Genomic DNA, 10513 nt, shown 5'->3' with positions numbered 1-10513 from the left:
TGGGGAACCGCGCTCGTGCTCCAGGCCCGCGGTACCAGCGCAGCTGTGCTGGGGCATTGCACCCCAGGTATGTCCGGCACCAGGGCCCCGCTGGTGCCGAATAAGCTGACGAGGTGGGCGTGGGACTCAGGCTTAGACCGGGCTGTGGTCAGGGGACGTGGGCGCGGCTGTGGCCAACGCAGGGGCCACGGCGACCGGCAGGGCCAGCCGCGGCGGGAAGAGCCTGTCGTCGAGGCTGGCCGCCAGCTTGTCCAGCAGTGCACCCGGGGTCCCGGCGCACAGGCCGGACCCCGGGCATCCACCACCGGGCTCCTCCTCGATGATGGGGATGGAGGACGTGGCCGGGTCGTCACCTGTTCTGCCGTCGGGCGGGCAGTCGACACTGTCTCCGCGGCGCAGGGGTGCGCGCACAGGGCGGGGGGCACCAGATTGGGCCGTGGATGGTGTGGGGGGCGCAGCGCGTGCTCCAGGGTCGCTATGCTGCCGGCCCCGCTGCTGCCACTGCTTGCGTGCGTGGGGGTGCGGGTGCGCGCGCGCCCTATGGCGCGCTGTGGCAGACGGGGTGTCGTCAAAGTGTGGGTCGTGGCGTAGAAACTCGTGGAACAGCGCGTCTGTCTTCTCGTCGATGCTGTAGTCGCGGCGCGGAGCGCGGCGAGGCCAGGCACGCGGGCTGCGGGGACGGACGGGTGTCTCTGGCGCAGGACTCTCGAAGCTACAGCCCACGGTGGCCTCGCGGCCCACACTCGTAAAGGAGGAGCGCTTCTCGGGCGCGCTGGGGGGCCCATCATCCCCCGCGCCGCGGCCTTCGATGCTGGCATAGCCGCTGTCCATCTGCAGCAGCTTGCGTGGTCCGCCCGTCTCTCCATCCGCTGGCCGCGGCATGGGTGTGGGTGGCGGTGATGGCGGTGGAAAGGCGGGTGCAGCGCCCCCGGAGCCCGAGCCCGAGCTGTCGCCACTGCGCACCGAGTCACGGTCGTTGCCGCTGCTGCTGTGGTCTGAGGAGGCAGCCGCGTGCAGCTCGAGCGAGGCGCGCAAACTCCAGATATCGCGGTAGATAGTTGGGGCCTGCTCAAGCCCGGCGTCTCGCTCTCCATCTGAGTCTTGTAGCTGTTCAGGCCCCGCGATGATGCCGCGCTCTAGGGGGGACTCAAGGCTCGCTCCTCCTGCTGCGCCCACCTCCTCAGCTGCCTCTAGCCTGCAAACCAGGCTGCAGTCAGGAGGCTGCATTAGGCCCCCTACTTCCCCACGCCGCGCGCCCCCTCCTGACCACCTTGCTTCTCGGTCCAGGAGGATGGGCACGGGTGGGAACCTTCCAGGCTTCGCCAAGCCGTGGAAGATGTTTCTGAGTGCTGCCTGTCCATTTTGGCCTGGATGCTCTTGGGTTAACCCGGAGCCGTCCTGGTGCCTTACAGGAGAGATAGGAGGGAGGTTCCAGAGGGAGGGGATATATGTATAATACGTATATCTATGGCTGACTCATGCTGATGTATGGCAGAAAGCAACACGATATTGTAAAGTGATTATCCTTCAATTAAAAATAAATAAAATGTTAAAATGTGACCAGGGCATCCGCTGGCAGTACAGGGGTTTGGCCCCTCGCCATGAAAGAGTTAAGGCTCTTCTCAGGAGATGCCTTCTTACTAAGAATTTCGTGTACCAAGGGGTTGCTGGGGTTGGATTGGACCAAGTGGAATCCAGTTGAGCCTGGACACCTGGGAGACCCCCCACCAAGGGGCCGCCTCAGCTCCCCCACCACAGATTGACAGGGACCCAGGAAGAAGATAACACATAGAAAGTGTTGATCTCCCCAACCAGGAAGCACCCAGGATTAGGAAGCCTGCCCTGCTCCTTGGGTCCAGTTGTCCATCCTGCTGACAGGGGCCCAGAGTTTCCTGAGTTGCCCTTGAGCTGGGGGAGAGAGTAGCACCCCCAGAAGTGGTCACAACAGTTTCTGAGTAGCAGCAGCTGTCCAGCCCCAGGAGCACCAGCAAGTGGGAGGTACCCTGGGTCCACAGCAGAGACCTTCACGCCCTAGGCTTCAGCAGGAAGCAGTGGGCCCCAGCCATCCCTCTACCCTTACCCATTCTCCCCCGCTTCCCTTCTCCGGTCCGTGTTGGAGAGATGGCCCCAGTGAGGCAGCCTCCAGGAGACTGTGGAGCCAGAGGGACTCGACCGCCCATCCTCTGGGCCACCTATGGGGGACGGGATGGGGCAGGGGCCCACAGGTCCACCCCAGCACCTCTATCTACTGAAAAATACCTGCCGAGACTGGGGGGCGGGCTGGCGGGGCTGGCCAGAAAGGGGCGGGGGCTTGGGAAGACCATGGTGTCGCCCGCGCTGGCAATGTACTGGATGAAGTCCACATGGGGAGCATCCCCTTCCTCCTGCTCCATGCTCTCGCTGGCTGCCCGCTGCCGCTGGAAGTGGTGTCGCTTGGGGGAGCCTGTGCAAAGGAAAACCGACCACCTGCCTAAGCCCCTCTTGGCACCAGGCCCACTGCCCACATCTGAGTCAGGCCAGCAGACACCAGCCTGGGCCAGGTGAGTGTCTATCCTGCCCCGTGGTGCAGCTGGGAAACCAAGGTGCCGAGGGCAGGAAGACCAGACAAGAGCCCGGCGGCCAGGATAGGCACGCGTGGGGGCGCCAAGGCAGCAGGCAGGTGTGGCCAGAGCAAGGACTTGTCCTGGTCATCAGGTAACGGACACGGCCTGGCTGAAGGGTGAAGGTAGGGCCAAGCAAGGGACGGGAAGGGGAGAGGTGACTCTCTCCTGCCAGCTCCAGATCCTGCCTCACTGGTGGGCCAGGGAGACCTGGGGGTAGAGCCTCAGGGGTGGGGATGGTAGTAACCCAGCAGACAGGTTCTGCGTGCTTCCTGCCTGCATTTGCCTCACCTCTGGAATTACAGGCTCCACCTAGGCTCCCGGTGGGGCAGCAGGATAAGCCCTCCCCTCCCCTTCCCGGCCAGGAGCACTCAACCAGAAATCAGCCCTCCCTCACCCCATGGCGCCGGAGCCTGGCTCCAAAAGGGGACTCGTGCTGTCCCTGGTCCCCTCACCCTGCCTCTCCTGGCACTGGGACCTGCCACCTCCACCACAGGGCAGTAGATGCCCTAGCAGCCTGGCCCTGCTGAGCTCCAGTGAGCAGCATTGGTCCCAGGAGTTGGTGCCACACCCCCCACCGCCACCCCCCACCTGCATGGCCCTTGGGTTGAGGTTTAGAAGCCCTGTGTCCAGGGCTCCATGAGCAGGGGTCTGCAGCATCAAAGGCCCACCACCTGTGGTTGTAAATAGTTTTACTGGCACACAGCCATACTGTAGTACATGTCATCCAGGGGTGCTCTCACTAGCACAGCAAACTGACTGCAGTGCCAGAAACACACTACGAGGCCTCACGGGAGAAGCTCACTGTTGTCCGCTCTAGCTGAACAAGCCCTGGCTTTACTGGGGCACTGTGTGCAGCCCCAGGTCATCCTCCTGACCAGATTGTGGGCCAGATGCCCACGGTGAGCAGATGATGCTGGCCAGTCTGGGGTGGGGCCTGGGGACCAACTCCCCCCCTCCCACGGTCCACCTGCTGCTCCGCATCCCCCTGGGCCTCACTCCCCACCAGGGGCTGCAGCTCACCTCTTGTGTCCAGACTGGACGCCCGCTGACTGGGCTCCAGTTTCCATTTCTTGACCTTGAAATAGGGGCTGGCCCCGTCCAGGCTAGCATGGCGCCTCAGGCGGGTGAAGAACTGCAGGACAGGGCCTGCCCCAGAGCCTGGGCCCGCCTCCCCAGGCCCTGCTGTGGCCCCCTGCACACCAGGCTTGGCGCTCCTGGCCCCAGTGTCCAGCTGTGAGAGAAGAGAGATGCTCTGAGACCCGCTGACCCCTCCCTGCTGCCCAAGTGCCCGCCTGGCTTGGGCCACTTGTCACTCGCTTGGAGTACAGAGGAAGAGCAGAGAGCTGGGGCTGGGTGGGGGCCACGCTAAGCCATGGGGGCTGGGCCTCCCCCCACCCCCCAGACCCTGCCTGAGAGACTCCCCAGGCACAGGCCAGCTCTGTCCTGCCCAACCCAGAGCAGGACAGGGTAGGGGGTGTCCTGTCCCACAGCCTGGGATGGTCCTGACCATGCCCTCTCCAGCTGCTGGATGACCCTGAAGGAAGTGAGCCAGGTGTGTGTGTGTGCCCATGTATAACCTGCCCCTCCTCCTCCCGGGGCAGGGACCAGGTAGAGGCACATAGGCTAACCCATGCTGGAGGGGGCAGAGGACGTGTGGGGAGGCCTCACCGAGCTGCCTTCCCCAGAGTCACTGGAGGCCGAGGGGCTGATCCCGAAGTTGGCAGGGCCCACGGCCGAGTTGTAGGGGTCACCTGGCAGGGCGGAGCTGGGGCCCACGGAGCGGCCGGTGAGGGCCTTCCCCGGGGGCTGTGGGACAGAGCCAGGGGGGAGGAGGAAGCAGTGACAGGTCAAAGAGCACGGGTGGGTGAGGGGGCGTGCTGGACCCCCACCCACTGGACCTGGCCAGGCCCCACTTCCCACCCTGAGGTGAGGGGCACAGCTGGGGGAGGGTGTGGGTGGGCAAGGGAGTGCCTGCTGGGTGGGGGTGCGGTTGGGGTCCCACCCCCGAGCTCCAGGCCACCTGACACCTGACTCACCTGGAATATGGCAAGGCTGGCCTTGGGGGCAACCGTGGGGTGTGGTGTGGCCGTTGCACTGGCTTCGCCAGAGTCGCACTCGTGAATGGTGACGATCTTGAGGGGCGGCAGGTGCAGGTGGGTGAGGCGGGCATTCTTCAGGTGGTGGAAGTCCCCTTCCGTCAGGGTGTACCTGCGCCCAGCGTGCCTGCCTGTCACCTCGGGCAAGCCGGGCCCCCCACACACACTCCAGTGCCCTCTCCAGCCCCACTGTCCCTCTGCCCACCAGGTGCTGGGGAGGCCGGGGTGGCAGGTGAGTTCCCAGGTCAGCTGCTGCACTGGCCCTCCTTACCGGCGGCCCTTGTCCTGCGCCTTCCGACTCTGCTCAAACAGGGCTGCTTCATTGAAGGACACCCGGCGGCCGGTGGAGCTGGTGGACAAGAAGCGCTGGGTCTCGGTGTCCTGACCCTCCGGATCCTCCCCCCTGAACTCGGGGTCTGTGAGGAGAGCCAAGAGAGGGTGGGCCACAAGTGGGCCGGCAGGGAGCTAGGGAGGGGAGTGGCTGGGAAGGGAGCACAGAGGGCCCGGCTAACCACCAGGGGCGGGGCAGGGCGGGAGGGTGGACGGGCACTCGCTCATCCGCTCACACACTCACTCACGCAGCACGCGCCTGCGAGCACCTACGCGTGGGCTTAAGGAAACAGAGATGAGTCGGAATCGAGCCGCGCCCAGTCTGGTGGGGGAGACAGACAGACACAGATGGTCAGGTGGCCCGAGGGGAGCGGCCATGGGGTGGCCAGGTGGGAGCAGACAGGCTGGGACAGGGCCTGGTAGGGCGCCTCACCTTGGGCAGGGTGGGCACCATTGTCCAGGTAGGTGGTGGTGGTCTTCTCTGCTTCCTCTGGGGCTCTGGGGAGCGCAGCGAGAGAGCACAATGGGCCTGAGGACCCAGACTGGCTGCCCTCCCTGGGGCCCCAGCAGGGCTCCTGTCCACAGGCAGCATCCCGAGCTCCCAGGAGCCCGGGCACTGTCCTTTAGAAGTATGCCTGCGTGCCTGCACCTGCTCTTAGGGGGGCGCTGACCTGTCCCAGTTCCCTGGGGGGGAGGGGACTGCGCACCTGTGGAGGCGTCGGTGCACCTCCCAGCAGCGCCTGCAGAGCAGCAGTGCACCCGACAGCACCACGAGGGCACCCCCGACAAAGAGCGCCATCACCACCATCAGGAGCAGATAGTTGTCCAGGACTGGGTCGGGCTCTGCCTGCGGGGCCAGCAGGTCAGGGGTCAGGGCCAGTGGGCATGACCTCTGGCAGCCCTGCCCCCCTCCCCTGCTTTCCCCCCATCCCTCACTCACTGTAGGGCGATCCGTGGCGTTGTCCCACGTCATGGTCAGGGCAACTGTGGCGGTGGTGGTGGTGGTGGCCGTGGCCATGGTGGCCGTGGGCTGCATGTTGAGGCTAGGAGGAGGGGTGGGGGGCGGAAGCAGGGCCTGCTCAGCTCTAGCTCCCGCGTCCCCCCTCCCGCCTTCCTTCCCGGGAGCGGGAGCAGGGGCCCACACAGGGCGGTGACTCACAGAGTGGTGGTGGTGGGGTAGCCCCGAGGCAGCCCCCACCGGTTCGGATCAGACCTCCATGTTCCCATCTTTGAAAAGGAGGAGGCGCGTGCGTATCAACAGCCAGCTTCCCCAGCCGGTGGGGCCGGCCCGGCAATGTGGCGCGGGCCGGGAGCCCTGCCCAATAAAGGGGAAACTGAGACCTGAATCAGCTCACTACCGCCAGACCCCAGGGGTCCGGCCTGCCCCATCGGGGAGCGGGAGGGGCTGCCTCGGCCCCAGGAGACGGCTTCCAAAATAGCGGGGGCTCGGACCATCCGCGGGGCTGTCCAGCCAGTGGAGGGGACGGAGAGGCCGAGCCCCGGGACCCGCAGGTCACGACTCCAGGAGGTTCAGGACTCACTCCGCCCAGCGCTAGTGGGAGTGACAAGGCCAAAGGAGGCGCATCTGTTCCCAACCCTCAAGAATCTGGTTCCCATGGTGACTGAGCTAGCAGGCCGAGCTGGGGGGGGAGGGGAGGCGGGTTGCCAGGGAGCACTGGGGAGGGGAGGGGGCGCGGGGGAGGGAGGCCTCCTACAGGGGCGGCTGGAGCCAACCCGGGGCGGCAAGATGGCTGCTGCCGCCGCCGCCCGCCGGTGCCGGCCGCCCGCGTGCCCCCGCCGCACCCCTTCCTGCGGGAGCCGGCCGGCTCCACGTCTGCCTGACGCTGGGGGCGCCGAGACAGGAAGGGTCTCCGATCTCAGCAGAGGGACTGCCTGGACGTTGCACCTGACCGCCCTCCCCAAAGCGCCCTCCCGGTGGGAAGGACCGGCGGCCGCACTCTGGAATGTCAGGGAACGGAGTCTGGGGCAAGGATAACCAGCAGCTTGGAGTGGGCACTGCGCGCGGCCCCTGCCCACAGGAATGGGAGAGTGTGCACAGGTTCCAGCGCCCCCAATCCATCGGGATTTTCACCCTACCGGACGGGGGCAGGGGGAGACCGAGGCCATAGCAGGGGAGGGGCCTGGCAAAAGCCAGGTGTCCTCGACACTTCGGGTCAGAGGCTGGTCACGGCTCCCCTGCATCCATGGGGGAAGTGGGCCCCCTCTATGTAGGTCGGAAAATGAGTTCAGGCTAGAGGAGGAGCTGGCAGAGGCACAGGGACGTTGACAGGAGACCAGGAAAGACAGTAGGAGGCCCAGGGGAAAGGGAGGTGGGCTTCTAGGGGGCAGTCGGGGACATGAACCTAGGGCGGAGGTTGGCCACAGGCCACCCTTAAGTCCCGCGGGGTCTCGGCTCCGGATCGGGCTCGCCATTGCGCCCACCCCCGCGTCCCCAACCGGCCCCGGAGATGGGGATGGCGAGAAGTGAGATGCAGATAACCGACTTCGGGCTTGTCTCAACCTCGGGCTAAGCCAGGGGGCGGAAATGCCACGGCTCTGGCCGAATCTCTTAAGGGGAAACAGGCTGGGGAGGGCGTGGGCGAGGGTCCCTATCCCAGGCGCCGAAGTCCGGGTGCAGAGCGCCGCAGGTTGGCCCCCACGCCGGCCACGGCTCCTCCGCTCCCAGCCTTCGGCCTCGCCGCCTCGCGGGCAAGGGCAGGAGATCTTTAGCCAGAGCTAGCCGTGCGGCCTCGCCCTGCCCCCCGCCCGACCCAGTGCAACCCCAGACCCGCGCGCGCCTACCTCAGCGCCGGGGTGCGCGGCCCATGGGCGGCGGGCAGGCGGCTGCGCGGCGCTCCCGGCTAGCTCCGGCGCCCGGTAGCCGCGGTAGCAGGAGGAGAATTTATGAATGGAGAGCGCGGCGCGCGGGGGAGGTAGGCGCGAGAGGAGGGGCTGCACACGTGATCGCGTTGGCTGCTAGCCAGCTCCGACCCGCTCGGTGCCGCCCGGAGCCGCCCGGTCCCCGGCCGGCCGCCCCCACCGCACTCGCCACCGCGTCTCGCTTGCTTGCTCCGCGCCGGCCGCCGCCTCTCTTTCCCTTCCGGAGGGGGCGGGGGGCGGAGCCTACGCTCCCGGGCGCCCCCTCCCCACGCGGAGCCGCCCTCTCCAGAGACAGCTGAATCTCCGTTCCAGGTCCACAGCGCACGATTCCTCGACCCTTCCCCTGGATCCCAGGGGACGGGGGAACCAAAGGGGTGTTGGTCCTGGGGCGCACGATTCCCCCCAGCCCAGTGTCCTGGGGGTGCACAGACTCCCCGTCGATGGCTTTCCCAATTTGGGAGCCTATTGGGTGCACAGCCAGGGAGCTCCGGGGCACGTGTCCATCTTTCTTCCCTTGTGTGGGCTGCACTGTCAGGGTTGCCTTGTTAAGACTAGCAGAGATAATGGAACCCAACCTATTGTGAATGCCACCAAACAGGACAACCCTGCTGAAACTCCACGTCAGGTCAGCCCCAAAGCTGCTCTTTCTCAGACAACTATGCATCATCTTTCTAGATGCTAAGGTCATCAAGCTACACCAGCCTGGCTCGTGTCCCATCTCAGTTTGGCGGGTCTTGTGTTCAATACAGTTCAATGGCTCCACTTTCCTGTGCAGTGAAAGTGGAAGGACCATTCCAACCTCAGGGTTTTGTACCAGCAGCTGCCAGGCCTGAACGACCTGCTCCCTGCCTTGCTTCCTTCAGCTCTTACTCTCACCCCATGTTCCCATGCCCTGCTACACTTGGCTTCTCTTCGAGGCCCTGCGTGTCGTTGCCTGCTGCTTGTTCCTGTGTGTTGTGTCCCTGCTCACCTCTGCCTCCTGACCTCCCAGAGCAGGAGTTCATTTGTGTTGGGTCCCTGAGCATATCCCCGGGGGGAACACAGTGGAGGGAACATGTGTGTTCAGTGGATGAAAGGGGGACACTGCCAAAGGAGGACAAGGGGCAGTTAGGGGGACAACTACCCAGGAAGGCTGGCTCTGGGCACGTGTGAAATGCATGTGCGAGGTCCCAGAGTGTGTGGGCTGAAGATGAACATGCCGGAGGAGCAGGGGGAAGCCAGTTTGTGGTTCCCAGGACGGGAGTGATATTGTCCCTCTTGGCTGTGCGTGAACGAGGCACTGTGGTGAGGCCAGGAAGGAGCGGTGGGGCCATCCAAGTCAGTAATGGCTGCAGTGGCGGAGCTGGGTGGAGGACCCTTGTTGACCGGTCCAGCAGAGAATTCCAGGATAACCCAAGGTTTGGGACCTGGATAACAGATAGCCCCGTCCCCTTGGCTACCCTGGAAGGGGAACTAGAGACCAGTCCAGTAGATGGGTTTGAGGCGCGGATTAGAATAAGCCTCCATTCCAGTAGGATCCAGGGCTCCGAGAGGCGCGTGGACAGGACACACCCCTAAGAAATGAGAGTACAGGTTCCCTCTGCGAACATCCAACTAGGGCTAGGATGCCCAACGCATAGGGACTGACTCCCTAGGACCCCTTAACAGCGCTGGTCTAGAGGGTCTGGCGGGGGTCTGGGCCCCAAGCCTCGGGCCTCCCTGGTGTGGGAGCCTCTATTGGACACAGCACCTGCGCAGCCACGGGCCCAGGTGTGACACCTCTCCCCTGCGCTCTGCATCCGTCCGCTCCTCAGCCAAGGCCCTTCCCGATGTAAGTCCCAGTACCGCGGAGGACGACTTCGCGTCTTCCCGGAGCCCAAGGTGGGGGCTAGGACCAAACCCCTGGAGACGACCTGCCAGAGCGCGGGGGCGGAGCGGTGACGTCAGCGCCGCGAGCGAGCGGCGCGGGCCGCGGTGACGTCAGCGCAGCCCTGGGCCGCCCGCGCGCACGCGCCCCTGCGTCAGCAACGCGCGGGGGCGGTGGCCGGGCGGGGCGGCGGGAGCTCACCTCTGGGCGGAGTGCGCCCTCTGCCGGCGCCCTTAGGGTTACAACCAAGAGGTTTCCGCTGGACGCTTGCGGGAACTGGACACTCTACCTGGGTTGCCGTCCCTGGTTCGCCGCCTGCACCTCCCACAGTCACAGCCTGTTCTATCCGGCCCTCGCCCCTTTGTTATTTTTATGTATTTGTTACCTCCTAACGTACTGCAAGGAGATCCAACCAGTCCATTCTAAAGGAGATCAATCCTGGGTGTTCATTGGAAGGACTGATGCTAAAGCTGAAACTGCAATACTTTGGCCACCTCATGCGACGAGTTGACTCACTGGAAAAGACTGATGCTGGGAAGGATTGGGGGAAGGAGGAGAAGGGGACGACAGAGAATGAGATGGCTGGATGGCATCACCGACTCGATGGACATGAGTTTGAGTGTACTCCGGGAGTTGGTGATGGATAGGGAGGCCTGGCGTGCTGTGATTCATGGGGTCGCAAAGAGTCGGACACGACTGAGCGACTGAACTGAACGTACTGCCCAATTTATAAACTATGTTGCACGCGTGCTAAGTCT

General features: G+C 64.9%; 1 protein-coding gene across 1 annotated transcript; it reads right to left on the bottom strand.

Moving 5' to 3' along the window:
• Nucleotides 1-132: 132 nt before the first annotated feature.
• CBARP (CACN subunit beta associated regulatory protein) lies at nt 133-6374 on the bottom strand. Its single transcript, XM_055429820.2, has 10 exons — nt 6189-6374; nt 5970-6072; nt 5737-5876; nt 5463-5527; nt 4971-5115; nt 4640-4811; nt 4272-4409; nt 3624-3834; nt 2260-2443; nt 133-1195 (listed from the first exon to the last, which is right to left on the bottom strand). Exons 1-10 carry the CDS (start codon nt 6254-6256, stop codon nt 133-135), a joined length of 2289 nt encoding a protein of 762 aa, XP_055285795.1. The 5' UTR covers nt 6257-6374.
• Between the last annotated feature and the right edge of the window lie 4139 nt (nt 6375-10513).

This window comes from Moschus berezovskii, chromosome 8 (assembly GCF_049115385.1).
Source record: "Moschus berezovskii isolate FMDL1 chromosome 8, NW_MosBer_1.0, whole genome shotgun sequence".
Taxonomy (NCBI): Eukaryota; Metazoa; Chordata; class Mammalia; order Artiodactyla; family Moschidae; genus Moschus; species Moschus berezovskii.
The sequence above is the reverse complement of the archived record's forward strand: the minus strand, read 5'-3'. Positions and strand labels throughout refer to the sequence as shown.

Coding starts and splice junctions, on each gene's coding strand:
- CBARP (XM_055429820.2), bottom strand. CDS start 6,256: ATGGGAACATGGAGGTCTGATCCGAACCGGTGGGGGCTGCCTCGGGGC. Junction 4,812..4,970: donor GCGCAGGACAAGGGCCGCCG/GTAAGGAGGGCC, acceptor CGCTGGGCGCAG/GTACACCCTGACGGAAGGGG. Junction 1,196..2,259: donor CCGCCCCCCAGTCTCGGCAG/GTATTTTTCAGT, acceptor CCTGGTTTGCAG/GCTAGAGGCAGCTGAGGAGG.